At 38.2% G+C, this 16,820-nt stretch overlaps 1 protein-coding gene across 1 annotated transcript; it reads left to right on the top strand.

The window, feature by feature from the left end:
* The first annotated feature begins 311 nt into the window (after window positions 1-311).
* On the top strand, window positions 312-12,275 carry LOC134657046 (phenoloxidase subunit 1-like). The gene is made up of 15 exons (XM_063512598.1): window positions 312-379; window positions 1,262-1,379; window positions 3,270-3,462; window positions 4,178-4,280; window positions 4,734-4,854; window positions 5,135-5,340; window positions 6,072-6,200; window positions 6,301-6,424; window positions 7,032-7,196; window positions 7,557-7,685; window positions 9,769-9,947; window positions 10,189-10,334; window positions 10,728-10,810; window positions 11,445-11,597; window positions 12,048-12,275. Exons 2-15 carry the CDS (start codon window positions 1,269-1,271, stop codon window positions 12,255-12,257), a joined length of 2,052 nt encoding a protein of 683 aa, XP_063368668.1. The 5' UTR covers window positions 312-379; window positions 1,262-1,268; the 3' UTR covers window positions 12,258-12,275.
* Window positions 12,276-16,820: the final 4,545 nt, after the last annotated feature.

Here is a 16,820-nt window from a genome sequence, read left to right as displayed (position 1 = left end):
ATACTAAATTTACAGACAAGATAGATATTACGCCATAATCGCCTGCATTAATAACTTTGTATATTTTGTTTGCGGTTACCAAATTATTTTACGGGCGGGCAAATATTAAAATAAGATCGTGACCCACAAATTCAATGATGAATTTAGACAGTGGCGCTTTTTTTACTGCATTTATAAGTTTGTATTGCAAATGTTAGGTAGGCACTTGTTACTTTGCAAATGTTAGGTTATAATGCACATAGCCTATGCACACGGTTTTTCAGCGGTATAAAAATGTGGCACTTGGCTGAAACGATACCATTTGGCCGTGTCACACGGCCGAAAACGGATTCCGTTATATTTTCACTTTATTTTAATTTTATTGCCGGTAAAAATAAGGGTAAGTGTTTCTAATTTAGTTTTTTCAACTGTAGTTGGCGGCTTTTTACTGCTGGACGCATTTGGTTTTCATTTACTGCTGTTATTTTTATATTGATTCATAACATTATTATGTTCCAATACTTACATAAATTTTATATTAGGATTTATTGATTTTTACATGTACCTTCTGAGTCTAATTAATTTAATTTTACATTGCACTGACTCGGTTATTTCATTGTAAACCATTCTAATTAGTCTCTCTTGGTCTCTCTGTATTGGTATTTAAATCAGAAATATAGTTTTTTCATCAGAGCTATAAAAAGTACCGCTATCCACCACTAGATATCGACATTACCATAGAGAAAAAAATGCTCACTCCATACATCAGTTCAGACTATTAATTTCAGTGTCTACATCTAGCATCGAGTAGCGGAACTATCAGTACTGCTACTTGACAATAGATGTAGCACCGACCGGAAAGTCTTATCTCAACAGCATAAGACTTTCCGGTCGGTGCTACATCTATTGTCAAGTAGCAGTACTGATAGTTCCGCTACTCGATGCTAGATGCTAATAGTCTTTTTGGTACTAAAACTGATATATGGAGTGAGCACTCTATGTATTTTTTCTCTATGACATTACTCAAGCAGCTTTGAAGCAACTTGTAATATTTATTGTTCTCGGTTTGTTTAAGCAGGTACGCCACGAGTGGCATTAATTAAATATAATTTTGGTTTAATTTATTTTTTGTATTGGATTAAACAATAACGAAGCAAGTTAAATCTATATTAATTAGTGAATTTTCTTTACAAAAGTTCCGCTACTCGCCACTAGATGTCGCTAGTCGTTACAGACACCCCTCAATCAGTTTTGGTGGATCTGACCATATTATTGTACTCAGCTACACCATGAGCGGCAACAAGCAGGACCTGCTGCTGTTCTTCGACCGGCCCACGGAGCCCTGCTTCATGCAGAAGGGCGACGACAATGCTGTCTTTCAGCTGCCTGAACACTACTACGTGAGTATTTTTACCATTTATTAATGAGATACTCTGCAGAATTTACCTATTCTGTAACTATAGAGAGACCTGTACGGTTACCATCAGCTTTTCACTGACATAAACGCCGTCGAGAACGTAATTTACTTTTTATACATCTCGCTCGTACTCGCATATTAGTGCAAACAAGATGTATAGAAAGTAAATTACGTTCTCGATAGCGTAAATGTCAGTTTTGACACTGTCAGTGACTCATGGTACGGGCTCTATTCTGTAGATTATGACGTGTCGTGGGCAATTCCAGATATTATAAAAAAATTACTCTATATATAAGGAGCGGTCAACCGTCTGAGGTTGTACAACTTCAAACTTCAACATTTATTCAGCAATTAGGCCACAAGGGCACTTTTACACGTCAACATTGAATTTACATACAAGCAAAAAAATAATAATAATACATCAACAATTATAAAATACAACTGCAACTACAAACTAACGTAATACAATTACTTAGAGATGTATAAGGTCTCTTAATGTCGAATTACTTACATAAAAAAAAACTATAATAATAATATTAAAATAAAAACAAAACAGATACATGGAAAATAAATCTAAACTTATATAGAGGTGTAAATGTCTCTAAGTGTCAGAACTAAAAGATAACATAGTTTAGCAAATTATCCTTAGAGATGTATAGTGTCTCCAAGAGTCAAAATCCTGTATGATTAACACATTCATTAAGGGAAAAGAAACATACGAGAACCGAATGAGGCGTCTCACTGCAATTAAATTAAAAAATAAAGTTACTAAATATATTCGTGGTATAAGCCAACCAAACTATTAAGTTAGATTTGTCAATAATTAGTAGGTACCTAATGTAAATTTTCCTAAATTATTAATTTCAAATAAGCTTTTTATTGTGATCGCTATTTAATTATGGTTGGCTTCTTTAGTATGACAATACGTCACACTTGATAAGAAGCCATAGATAATAGACCGCGGGCCAGGCGCCGTCTGTTATCACATCCCAGGCGATAACACGTAAAGTAGTTAAGAGTCATTTGTAATGAATCTAAGTGGATGTCAGCTGCCGCTCTTTTAGTGGGTTGAGGAGCGGCAGCCACAAAAACCCGTAAAAAAAACAACGGGTTGCACTCCGGGAGTGCCGATACAAGTGAAAACTCAATGACTAAGTAGTCCAAAATGTCTGCAGCACTATGTATAATTGACCCATCCTCCTTTCTATTGAAAAACTTTAGTTCCGAAATTGCTGGCCAGTGACCTTGTTTAAAATTCGAATAGAAATTGTACCTCGCATCAGTCGCATCTAAATATATTTGGTCATAATATTTTGAGTTTTATTCACCAGTACTAGAGTTCACTTTTATTAGCGATTTCATCAAGATGTAGCTTTATTGAGTTATATTTGAGTGATACAAAGTTAGAATATAACTGTAAGATCCTCGTATTTCAGCCCGTATAAGATTAGAAACTTTTTTATGTAGGTAATGTCATTGAGTTTTTCTTTATTGGTTTGGTTTAAATGCCATCTAAATGAGTGGCCATCTAAACCTTACGGTCACGTGATCGCCTTACGGTTACGTGAGCGCCTTACGCTGTCTCGAGTTTATCATTTTTTCCCCGCCTCAAAAGGTGCCCAGCGCCGCTAAAGAAGCTTTCACTTCAAAAATTAGCCAACTTTGTCAGATGATAATTTCAACGCTATATTATGAAAAGATCTTAAATCAGGATGCATTGACTATTTTATTTTTATTTAGGTACGTATTTGTATGGACACATAATGGACACCCTAATTTATTCAAATAAAAATAAATAAAACCTTTGGACTTTGGGCTTTGTGGGTAAGATAGTTTTTAATCAGTAAGTCGCAAATTCTTGCATTTTTTTCAGCCGGACAAATACAAAAGCGCTTCAGCTCAGCTGGAGAGCAAGTTCGGTGTGGACTCCAGGCGCTCCATCCCCGTCCGCAACATCGCGCTCCCGGACCTGACGCTGCCCATGCAGCTGCCATACAACGACCAGTTTTCGCTGTTCGTGCCCGCGCACCGCCAGCTCGCGGGGAAACTCATCGACATCTTCATGAGTAAGTCCCGTCTACTGCAGCTGCCCTACAACGACCAGTCCTCGCTGTTCGTGCCCGCGCACCGCCAGCTCGCGGGGAAACTCATCGACATCTTCATGAGTAAGTCCCGTCTACTGCAGCTGCCCTACAACGACCGGTTCTCGCTGTTCGTGCCCGCGCACCGCCAGCTCGCGGGGAAACTCATCAACATCTTCATGAGTAAGTCCCGTCTACTGCAGCTACCCTACAACGTCCAGTCCTCGCTGTTCGTGCCCGCGCACCGCCAGCTCGCGGGGAAACTCATCGACATCTTCATGAGTAAGTCCCGTCTACTGCAGCTGCCCTACAACGACCGGTTCTCGCTGTTCGTGCCCGCGCACCGCCAGCTCGCGGGGAAACTCATCGACATCTTCATGAGTAAGTCCCGTCTACTGCAGCTGCCCTACAACGACCGGTTCTCGCTGTTCGTGCCTGCGCACTGTCAGGTTCTTTCGTCGCTTCTAACTCTTGCGTGTATATACATACCTACTCCACTTACAGAAGCTCGGTAGAGCAGAAGGAAAGACACTCTTCCTTTCTGACTGTCTGGGCACAGTACGTGTTCAAATTTGAGAGGTAAGCTTCTTTTACGTGGTCAAGGATTTTTTGTGTCTGTAAACTAAACAAGCAGTCAGTAAATATGAGACAAAACGCCTGGTCACTTATTAGATGACTATAAATGAGTATATTTCCACAGACATGCGCGACGTGGCGGACTTACAGTCGGTGTGCGCGTACTGCCAACTACGAATCAACCCGTACATGTTCAACTACTGTCTCTCCGTCGCCATACTGCACAGGTACTTATATGGAGGATCCGCTCAAACATCGGAGCGACGTGCGAATCGGATCCCGTGTGCTAAATAAGCGCCACAGTGGTCACTATGGCGCTAATCTTATTTAGCACACTGGATGCGACTTGCGTCGTATTATTTTCCACCCTGCATGTGACCTAAATTGGACTCGGCGTGAACACTTCACACCAAAACACGAAAGGTGTGAAGTGTTCATGTGTGCCCATTACAGTCGACATACGCTTTTCTGCGTGATGAAGGATCAGCCATCTTGTAATTTGGAATATCTTCTACTACTCCAACAATCCACAAACGTTATTTAAAAAAAATCTTGTCCGCGTTAAATAATTTCTAGCTCAAAGATTGTCAAAGTATTATAAAGCACAAGTAAATATTATACTTATTCAGGTGTTTGGAAATTGTATGATTTGTTTAATGTAATAATTTGTTACATTCTAGGCCTGACACGAAGGGGCTGGACATCCCCACGTTCGCGGAGACATTCCCTGACAAGTTCGTGGACCCCAAGGTGTTCCGTAAGGCTCGGGAGACCACCAGCGTCGTACCTGAAGGCTCCAGGGTACGACAATCAGTCAATTATTAACTCTTGTCATAGAGAAATATAGTTTATCTATGCTCTTGTACAGTCAAATAATTTAATGGTCTTCTCCGAGACCACGGGGACAACACCGTCAACACCGAAACGTCGGAGGTAAATCTTAAAACTTAGATACGCGATTAAGTCCCGTTGTACAATTTAATAATGTAAAATTATTTAATGTCAGTACCATTTTGTACCTTGTCTAAATATAAAATGTCCGTCGTAGCTACTTCTGATTCGAGAGTTCTTTGCTCCACAGATGCCAATAGTTATCCCTCAAAACTACACGGCCGCTGATGCAGAGTCGGAGCAACGCGTGGCGTACTTCCGCGAGGACATCGGCATCAACCTGCACCACTGGCACTGGCACCTCGTCTACCCCTTCGAGGCTGCTGATAGAAGCATCGTCGACAAGGACAGACGAGGAGAACTGCTGTACTACATGCACCAGCAGATCGTCGCTAGGTATGTCTCTCTTTTTGGCACCTGGTCCATCATTCTCTGACATCTGGTCTGCCCCTTCGAGGCTGCAAATAGAAGAAATGTCGACATGTATAGAGGAGGAGAGCTTCTGTACTAGTTGCATCAGTAAATCATCGCAAGGTTTCTGCTATTAAGTACCTATACCTTTTCTAGTTCCTAACTAATCCTTAAGTACGTGCAATGTTTCCAAATAAAATTTTTCCTCTTAAAGGAAGCCATGTCAGATAGAAAAAAGAGTGTAACTTAAAATTTTCTTTAGTTTCTTATGAGTAAATTTAACAGTTTGATGGGTTATACTCAAATCGAGTGTTGATCCAGTAGAAGGTTAAGTTTAGGTCTTTGATCATGCAGTGCCATGTACAAATACAAAATACAAATACAAATACAAATGCATTTATTTCATTACTTTTTACATCAGTTCTTAGGTATAATATAAGGGTTAGGTAGGTAATTAGTCCATCTTAGGTATATGAAGGAAGTAGGTAAGTATTTATCTAAACATTGTGCAACAAATTGTGTAAGTAATGAAAAAGGTGCGGGTACAGCTTGCTGAATTTAAACCCGCCCTTGGTCAGCTAATTGGAATGGTATTAAGATTAAATAATTAATTAATTTTTTAATTTAATAATATAATAATTTAATTTCATGTTGTCAAATGGTGTAAAGAAATTGAAAAGACATCACAAGTTTATCTTGAATGGTTTCTTTTTCAGATACAACATTGAGCGCCTATGCAACAACTTACCGAGGGTGACTCGATACAACGACTTCCGGGCTCCCATCGAAGAAGGGTACTTCCCAAAACTGGACTCACAGGTCGCCTCCCGGGCTTGGCCTCCCAGGTAACCAATCACATCATAGTACCTACCAGACCAGACAGCTGCGCATTAATTACCTAATAATTTTATTATTGGCTTAAACTGTATGCAATATTGATTCCAGATTTGCAAACAGCATCGTTAAAGACCTGGACCGTCCGGTGGACCAGATCCGTGTAGACGTGTCGACACTGGAAACCTGGCGCGACCGCATAGCCCAGGCCATCGAGGAGGGCGCTATTGACCTGGTATGTAGCTCGACAAGATCTAGACCCTCCGGTGGACCAGATCCGTTTGAAAGTATCCACACTGGAGACCTGGAAGAACCGCATCGTCCGACCCATCAAGGAAATGGCCAAGGAGCCATTGATACAACACAGCATTTCTAGTAGTTGACAAACATGTCAATGACCGGTTAGCCATTCGTCCTACACTTCTGAATCCTTCTCCCGTAGCTTTTTCCCGATTGCATCATAAACAAGATGGCTTATAAAGGCACCAGGTCTGCTATCAATTAAATGCGTCTATTATACCTAAATATAAGGCACACAAAGGTTTTTGGTCCTTTGGTCCAAGAAACTTGTTGGTTATTAAAAACATACCATCGCCCACATTGTTAACTGTACATTTATGTACTGTACTGCCTTTTGTAATAAGGTCCACCGATATACAGGTAGGAAAGTGGCTGTTTGTACAATGTGCCTATTTAGAACTAAGGATATCAGAAAAACATCGTCTAAACTATTCATGATGATATTAATGATTCCTTTACCCAAGTTTTTAGGATGTGGCTGTTGCTTTCATTTAGACGTATCCAATCCCATCATTAGAAAACTCCTAATTTCTCTTTCACAGCCAAGCGGCCGCAAGCTCCCTCTAGACGAGACGACCGGCATCGACATCCTGGGTAACCTGATGGAAGCGACTTCAATCAGCCTCAACCCTGCCAAATACGGAGACTTCCATAACATGGGACATGTCGTTATCTCGTACGCTCACGATCCTGACCATAGGCATCTTGTAAGTATAGCAAAACTTCTGAAGACTGCATTAGAACAGTGCAAGTTGTTAGAGTCGGTCTACGCTAAGTTTTCATAACCATTACCTATAGCGCTCCGATTTACATTACATAATATATCTTGTTAGTCTTGTTACTGTCAAATCCGTAGATGGGGTATTAGCGGGGAGTGGACGGACTCTGCTCTGCTTGTGGTGCAAGGAAAAGAAGGGAAAAGGCCAAAGGCCTAAAAAAAATCTAACCGGCATAAGGGAACGTTTCCTCGAAAGTTTGAAGACCCATGGCGTAAAGTCCATTTAGTGCGCGACAACAGGCTGAAGATAATAACGATTAAGAAACCTGATAATTTAAGCAATTTGCAGGAACAATTTGGCGTGATGGGAGACTCGTCGACAGCCATGCGGGACCCCGTGTTCTACCGCTGGCACGCCTATGTCGACGATGTCTTCAACCTGCACAAGACCAAGTTACCAGCGTACACCCCTCAGCAGGTAACATATATGACGACAAAAGATTGCACGAGTTATACTGCAATACTGTACTGTTAATGAAATGAAGAATTGATTGATTGATTAAGTAATTGAGTAAGAAAGTCAAATAATATTTTTTTCACCTCAGCAGCTCGAACAAGGGTACTTTGCTACTTAAAAACAGTGAGCAAAATCGCATTTTGCTCACTGAGTGAGACAAAATGAGCAAAATGCGATTTTGCTCACTCAGTGAGCAAAATACGTTTTTGCTCACTGTTTTTAAGTAGCAAAGTACCCTTGTTCGAGCTGCTGAGGTGAAAACTTAATTGTTGGTATATCTTAAGAAAACATGAGTGAATAGAGGTAAGTGATGAAGAAGGAATACATTTTTCGGGTTCTCTAATATGTTCTCACTGCTGAGGTGAAAAGTTTTGTGAACTACATGAGATCAAAGTTATTTACATCTCGTGCGCTTTTGAGTCCCTTACTACGCTCAAGATTCTAAATTAGATTCACTCGCTACGCTCGTGAATCTATTATAGAATCTTTCGCTTGCACGGGACTCAAAATAAGCACTCGAAGAAATATCAAACTTTGATCTCTTGTTGTACAAATAACTATTTGTGCGCGTTTATTTTTTATCCTATTACTATTACTTTATAAATTGTATAGTTAATGCTCTCTTGTTAAGTGTAAGTATATCTAGCATAATAATCTTATTCTCAAACTTGCTTTGCACTCCAGGGCCCCATGATACAGGCATTATAGAAAAAAAGATAATTTTTATAAGAACCTCGTACAATGCATACAATACACATACAAAAATTACATAATATCTACTAAATACATACCATTCTTACATAAATATAATATATACATACATTAACCATGTGAGATAGATAGGTACCTACTTAATTCTTCTTTGAACTATAATAATATTAATAATTTGAAATCTGCTCTCAAAATTCACACCAAGGAAACTTTTTAACCCTTCAACTGTGGAGAGTATAAGTAGTTGACATCAGAATTTCCGCTTTATCCTCGTACTGCTATAGTTTCGAAAATGCTCTACCCGGGGGAACTTTAGATAAAGATAAAATATAGTTTATTCAAGTAGGCATAATTACAATATAAATATAAATATAAAATATAAAATATATTTTATTCAGTAAACCAAACAGTTTTACAGTGTTCTAGTTGGTGTCTCTTTTTAAGTATCGAGATACTTGTGTCAAGAGACACCGCACTTCCATTATTATGAATTAGCTTTAGCTTTATTGGTACAATATATATATATATATATAAAAAATATGGAGTAATATCTTTCACTGGAAAATCTTCAAAAATTATTCTAAATCTGAGACTTAGAAAACTTTGAGGAATAAAGTAACAGATTTAAAGTACATTACAATTATTACGGATAATTTAGTATAAAAGAATTAAATTAACTTAACTAAATTAACCTAAATCTAATAATTTATTTTATTTAATAATTGTTGATTGTGACCACAATGTTGTTTGTGAGTATGAGTGCGTGCAAGTGTGTGTGTGTGTGTGTGTATGTGTGTGTACATGCGCGTTTGTGAGTGTACAATTATGTTAAATATATTTATGCCTACAAGTCATTTCCTGATAAAATATTTTCAATATCTATATAGCTTTTCTCGTTTAGCCAATTCATTATTTTAATTTTGCATTCTTTATATGATGAAGAGTTAATATCAATTTGATTGTGTATATGATTATATAGTTTTGCAGACTGAAACACGTATTGTCTCCTAGCGTACACACAATGCGCTTATGAACGTCAAATAAAGCTAGGTAGACCGGCTCCAACCCTACACCTCTGCCCCGAGAAGATTTAAATCCCCCCTCAATTGGAGGAGGGTATCCCAATATGGAACCGGCAACAAACTCGGCGGGACACATCTTTAAAAAAAAATTACATCTTATAATTAACATGCATTACGAGAAAATAAGGAAAAAGAAATACAATTTAAATTACTATAGAATTCATGCAATTATACACATAAGGTGTAATAGAAATTACTTAGATTTAGATTTACTTTCACTCACTATAATCCTAATCATTATTTGCTCCCAGTTGGACTTCCCATCCATCCGCGTTTCCTCAATCAGCGTCCAAGGCCCCGCCGGCGCCAACACGTTCGCCACCCAGTGGGAGCAGAGCACCGTGGAACTGTCCCGGGGCCTGGACTTCCAGCCAAGAGGCAGCATGCCAGCTCGCTTCACCCATCTGCAACATGAGGACTACATGTACAAGTTAGTATATAACATGTCAAGAAGTATAAGCAAACCCCCGGAAGCCCGGAACTGTCCCTACCGACCGGTTTTAATGGACAGCATTCTAAAACGTTTCATTTACTGAGGGCTTTGTCTGTAGACACAAAAGTTAGTATGTAACACGTATCCATACAGTGGTATCAGGCGACACTGAAATTCACAATATTATTCACATCAGATTGAGTAGGCATGAAAAGTAAATATGATTTCTATTTTGCAGCATCGAGGTGAACAACACCAGCGGGCAGGCCATGATGGGCACCGTCCGCATCTTCATGGCTCCGGTGGGAGACGAGAGCGGGCAACCGCTGCCGTTTGAGGACCAGAGGCGCATGATGATAGAACTCGACAAGTTCTCTACGCCATGTCAGTTCACATTCAGTTTTCATCCAATTTTCTGGTAGCTGTGATCTTGTGTTAAAAACGTTTAAGTCTGCTTTTACACTGTTTTAAGCAGTCTATCATGTTCATAAAATTATGTAAAAAAAAAATCAGTTCATAAATTTATAAATAACAAATTCAGTAACTACAAAGTTCCATAATTCACCCTTGCGATTAGATTAGAGTTAGACCAAGAAAAATATGCAGTGATTTTGATAGCCCACGCAGTGCAAGTGTTATGTTCCGTCATAATTTCATAGAAGTTTGACGTTTAAAATAACACTTGCACTGCGTGGGTTATCTAAATCGCTGCAGACTTTTCTTGGTCTAACTCTAAGTATTACTTACCTACTATAATATGTTTATTTAATGTGACAGTGCGCCCTGGCAGTAACATGATCAAACGCAACAGCAAGGACTCGTCGGTCACCATCCCCTACGAGCGCACCTTCCGTAGCCAGGTAGGATACGATCTGTCTGGTGATTATAGCGACCCACCCTGGCTTCGCACGGGTTAACAAATTATATACCTAAACCTTCCTCAAGAATCACTCTATTGATAGGTAAAAACCGCAAGAAAAACCGTTCAGTAGTTTTAGAGTTAATCGCGAACAAACATACAAATACACAAACAGCGAGACGCGGCGGGGGACTTTGTTTTATGAGGTGCAGTCATTTAGTGATTTTGTGAATGTGGATAATGAATTATTCCTAATTGCGATTTAATTTAAGGAACCCTTCAAGTCTGAGGCGAGTCCGGTGTTCGCCTATCAATAGAGTGATTCTTGAGGAAGGTTTGGTGTATAATTTGTTAATCCATGGGAGGCCGGGGCGGGTCGCTAAAGTCTATTTTTTTATTCGGTAGACTAAAATGACATTTCATAGTACGAAATGACACATGATGTTCATACTATGAAATGTCATTTTAGTCTACCGAATAAAAAAATAGACTTTAATACTGCATAAAATTAAGGGTCTTAAAAGACGCAAATACCTCCCCAATAATGATACATGGATGTACCGTGGGCTAACATTAAGACAGCTCGTCATACGGCTGTGTTCTTTGGGGTAAACCAATCTACATTATAACTGCAGGACTCTCGCCGCGGCGAGCCGGGCACCGCTGAAGCGGCCGAGTTCGACTTCTGCGGCTGCGGCTGGCCGCACCACATGCTGCTGCCCAAGGGCACCGCCCAGGGGTACCCCTGCGTGCTGTTCGTGACGGTCACCAACTGGAATGAGGACCGGGTAAGACGAAAAGCTCTGTTCTTCTTCTTTCTTGTCTAAGTTCCTTAAACAATGATGCAGTAAGCAGTGGTGATGATTGCCCTGACCGTCGCGTCGATCAGATCAAATTCCGAGTAGAAGTACGGTCATACGGGGTCAGACATAGGTTAGGTACCTAACTTAATTAAAATACAAATGGAAAAGCAAGTTAAAATGTACACGTCTTTTATTGACGTCAGTGTAAAGATTCTTCATTTTCTCTTGACCCTCATTTGTGAAATTACACTACTCATACCATTGTTCCCTTCGTTCCGTATTCGATTCGTTGTAGGTATATCGAACTAGGTACATATCTGGTGAACTCCCTATCATAATATGCATAGGTACCTATTAAATGTACAATCAAACCGCATTTAACGACTTTTGGGGGGGTATAAATGATTTACAGGACCCTTCTTCCTTTCTTCGCAGGTGGAGCAAGACCTAGTAGGGTCCTGCAACGACGCAGCGTCGTACTGCGGCATCCGCGACCGCAAGTACCCGGACAAGCGCGCCATGGGCTTCCCCTTCGACCGCCCCAACCCCGCCAGCTCACTCTCTGACTTCCTGCAGCCCAACATGGCCGTGCAGCAGTGCAGGATCAAGTTCACGGATGCTACAAGAATTAGGGCTCAGAATTAGATTTTAAGAAAGAAGTCTCTGTTAGAAAGAATGTGTAAGATAAGGTGAATGTGGTGAAAACCCAAGAACACCAAAGATTTCTGTTTTGGAAGACCGTTATATGACAAGAACTTTACTATACGTACTACGCTCTAACACAGACAGAAAGGAAGAGCTTCGCTTTTGCTGCTCTACTCACCTTCTTACATGTGTACAAGCGCAAAAATTAGAAGCGACGAAAGAGCTTGTAGACGATTTTACTTGATAGACGGTCTTCACCACATTGACTTTAACCTTTCTTCTAAGACCGCCTTTACCCCCACGAACATCCTTCTTTACAACGTATAAGAATAGATCGCAAATACCACCAAGATGTTGTACGAACATTGAACACCGAATTGCCTTTACTGTCTACAGCCCAACTGAATGTCACTGGGGTAGGGCTCAGTCAAAGTTAGATCTTACTGTCCCCTACCCCTCACAGGTTTTCTGCAGCTATGGAATTACCTTGGTTCTGCAACTTCTGCATCAAAATCGACTTTGCTTTATGAACATTGGACACCGATTACTTATAATAATTATTAGAATTCCATTTTATGTTTTTAAATTATATATTATAATAGTTTATTTTTGTTGACTTGCTTAAAAAATTTAGAACTCTGGTAAATAAACAAAGGTAACACTGAACATTTTTAGAATGATTAAGAAAATCTAGTAACAGAAGGATGCAGTTGGTTTTTGAAAATATACTTACCTAAGATGTTATTAGTTATAGGTATTTCTAATTAACACATTATTTTATATTCTAGAAACTCTCACATATTATCTAATTACATATAATATAAACATTGTCAATGTACGATGATATCGTTCTCATTATAAATATTTAGAGTAGATAACTAAAAAAAACAACGGGTTGCACTCCGGGAGTGCCGGCAGAAGTGAAAACTCAATGACATCGTAACAGTTTTTCGATCAGGTCACGTGTCCGTCTTACGAATTTTCAATCTGTCGGTCACGTGACCTGTCAGCGAGTTTAACATTTTCTCCCCATCACAAAAAGTGCACAGCGCCGCTAAAGTTTTCACTTCAAAAACAAAAATAGTTATTAAAGTACCACCGATACTAATACTTGATAGATTTTTTAAATGCAAGTCAATAAAAACTTAGTTTGGTAGTTTTTCTAATTCTCGTAATAATTAGTTAAGTTAGTTTTAGCAAACGGGTTTAATTATAGCTATTACATAAGTACATACTGTATTATATTAGTTACAACAACAATTCTGAGTAAATGTAGCCTCTTACAAAATACCTGTATTTTTTTGTTCCTGCCTAAAATCCTTCCTTTAAAAAAATATCTATTTAAATATTTTTTTGATCTTAGCTAAATAAATTGCTACACTTGAATGAGATACAATTTTTCGTTTTTTTTTTAAATGTCTAATATTATTTATTTATTTATTCAAAATTCAGTTTTTTTAAGGTACCTATATAAGTATACCATTAACGAAATTTGCTGAATAAAGTATTACATTATTAAAATTTATTCAATATGAATCAGTCTTCAATTTGACACATGTCACGGATAAATCAAAGAACATCATTCTATTTTTAATTGTATGGCGACGATGCATATCGTAGGTAAATAATTTAAGACTAGTTATTATTATTTTCAAAATAATAAAATTACGTTTATCTCACTAATAATGGTATGAAACAGTGGCTTGATGTGTCGGTGGATCGATCCGGATCATCCTGTATTACATTACAGCTGACTTAACTCATTACTTAATCAGAAACGTACTTAATAACAATCATCTTGGTATTTATCAATTAACTTATGTTCCTGCACAGTTACATACATTGTAAAGGCAATAAACAAGTGCGAGTCGGACTCGCCCATGAAGGGTTCCGTATTTAGGCGATTTATGACGTATAAAAAAAAACTACTTACTAGATCTCGTTCAAACCAATTTTCGGTGGAAGTTTACATGGTAATGTACATCATATATTTTTTTTAGTTTTATCATTCTCTTATTTTAGAAGTTACAGGGGGGGGGGGGGACACACATTTTACCACTTTGGAAGTGTCTCTCGCGCAAACTATTCAGTTTAGAAAAAAATGATATTAGAAACCTCAATATCATTTTTGAAGACCTATCCATAGATACCCCACACGTATGGGTTTGATGAAAAAAAAAATTTTGAGTTTCAGTTCGAAGTATGGGGAACCCCAAAAATGTATTGTTTTTTTTCTATTTTTGTGTGAAAATCTTAATGCGGTTCACAGAATACATCTACTTACCAAGTTTCAACAGTATAGTTCTTATAGTTTCGGAGAAAAGTGGCTGTGACATACGGACGGACAGGCAGACGGACAGACGGACAGACGGACAGACAGACAGACATGACGAATCTATAAAGGTTCCGTTTTTTGCCATTTGGCTACGGAACCCTAAAAACTTGTAAATTTACATGAATGATTTCATTCTGTATAAGGACTAAATACTATCAAGAGCGATAAAAATGGGTCGTTTTATTTAAAACAGGGCTCCGTCCGCGTTTGTCGATTGACGATTGTCATCTTGGCTAGGTCCTCTCGGAATATTTTATAAGGGAAATTAAGTAACGACAAATAATTGGTTTGAACAATAAATACAATAATATTTAACGTTATGAAGAGATGGCGCTTTAGTGCAACCTTTAAGACAAGACTCCTTTTTAACCGACGAAAAAAACGGAGGATGTTCTCAAGTCAGCGCGTATAAATATATTTTTTTAATGTATGATCACGCATAACTTTTAGGGTATACCTTAAAGGGTATACCCCGAAGTTGGTCCCATATAAATTTGGAAAATCCAACCTTAAGGTTAGGAAAATAGGGGTGATTGATTTTTCACTCACCGATTGTAACGTATGACCACGCATAACTTTTTACAGAGTAGTCCGTTTTTTTTTTTCATTCATGTGTCGCGCTCTTAACAATGCGTTAAAACTAAAAATGGAAAAATAAAAACTTTTTACAAAAAAAATAAAACCGACTTCAAAAAGGATGAAATAAAATATTATCCTTTTTGAAGTCTGTGCGTTACCAACTGATATGTTTGAAGTCGGTGCCAAGCCAAGTAGTAACAATACCAGTCAAAAATAATCAGCTTTATGGCTATAAATCCCATTTTTGACTGGTTTTATTTCATCCTTTTTGAAGTCGGTTTTATTTTTTTTGTAAAAAGTTTTAATATATGATCTCAACTGTTTTTTGTTTTATATATTTAACATTTCATACATGTTTGTAATGTGCATGGAAACCTCTCGGTTGTGAACAGATCAGAAAAAAATGTTTTCGAAAAAAAATGCAAAATGATGACGACAATTGCCTGTCGCCTGTTGTTTACCTCTGTGACCTCTGTCTTCGTGTTAGTGAGGGTGTTAAGTGAAATGACCTTTTTTTGCTTGATTAAAGCATGAAACTTGGCACAGTTGTTCCTTATATCAAAATAAGCCGATTAAGATCGGTAGCCCGAGGGAGCCCCCGCTTAAGCCCGAGAGGGGGGGGGGTCAAGTAGCGCCCCGCCCGGCTTCATTCTAAAAATTCTAACAGGCCCCGTTTAGCTAATAGGTCATATTTGGTATCAATTTCGGATAAATAAATAACGTAGAATTCATTTCTGGTATAAAAAATTGCAATTTGTTGAAAAAAATAATAAAAAAACACAAAAAATCTAATTTTTCAAGTGTAATTTTTGTTTTTTATTTATTGTCAAAATTAAACTGCTTGGTTTTTCTACATACAAAAAATATGACAATAAAGCCTATTTAATGCAGATTTTAAAAACATAACTTTTACTAAACTTTATTAAAAGAAAATTGCATAAAAAAAACTTATATCGTCTCGCGCCGGTGAATATCTTTTTACCGACATCGGCATCGATATAGACAACATCCGAAGTGCACACTCTGGAGACCGATTAAATGTATTGTTTATTGTTGTAGATTCTATTATAAAGATAGAAAAGCGTACAATTTTTTTTAATGTGTCGTTCAGTGAAAAAGGGACCTTAAAAAAATTATCACAGCCAGCCTCGTGTTTGTATAGAAGCATACTCGTATTTAGTTAGTGCCAACCACTCCATGGACTCCATGGTCCCTGTTCTCAATTAATAAGAAGTAAACTGTAAGTATTCTTTAATATACTTGCTTATTACATTATACCACACTTTAATTTTGCGTCTTGTGTATTAATACAGTTCCTTCCCCCGACACATGAATGGGTACATTTCGTCATTCACGTATATATGTCAGTTTCAACCATATTCTGGCCACAGTAGGGTTGTCAGAACAGTTTGGAAACATTCGTCTGCTCCTTGCTTTCATTCCCAAGAAGACGGACTGAGCAAGTTTAAAGAGGAACTAAAGTCTGACCCCAAACATATAATCCTATCCTGAAAGGCTGCTTCTATTTCAGTAGTCGATTCATGTAAAGAATTATTTCGGGCATTTTTTAATTATTTAGCAACGGCTTTATCTGTAAGTATCACTTTACTTTGCTTTACAAGGTTATTTCACCTATCATCATATAAAGG

The sequence above is a fragment of the Cydia amplana genome, chromosome 19 (assembly GCF_948474715.1).
Source record: "Cydia amplana chromosome 19, ilCydAmpl1.1, whole genome shotgun sequence".
In the NCBI taxonomy this organism is placed as follows: domain Eukaryota; kingdom Metazoa; phylum Arthropoda; class Insecta; order Lepidoptera; family Tortricidae; genus Cydia; species Cydia amplana.
The sequence above is the reverse complement of the archived record's forward strand: the minus strand, read 5'-3'. Positions and strand labels throughout refer to the sequence as shown.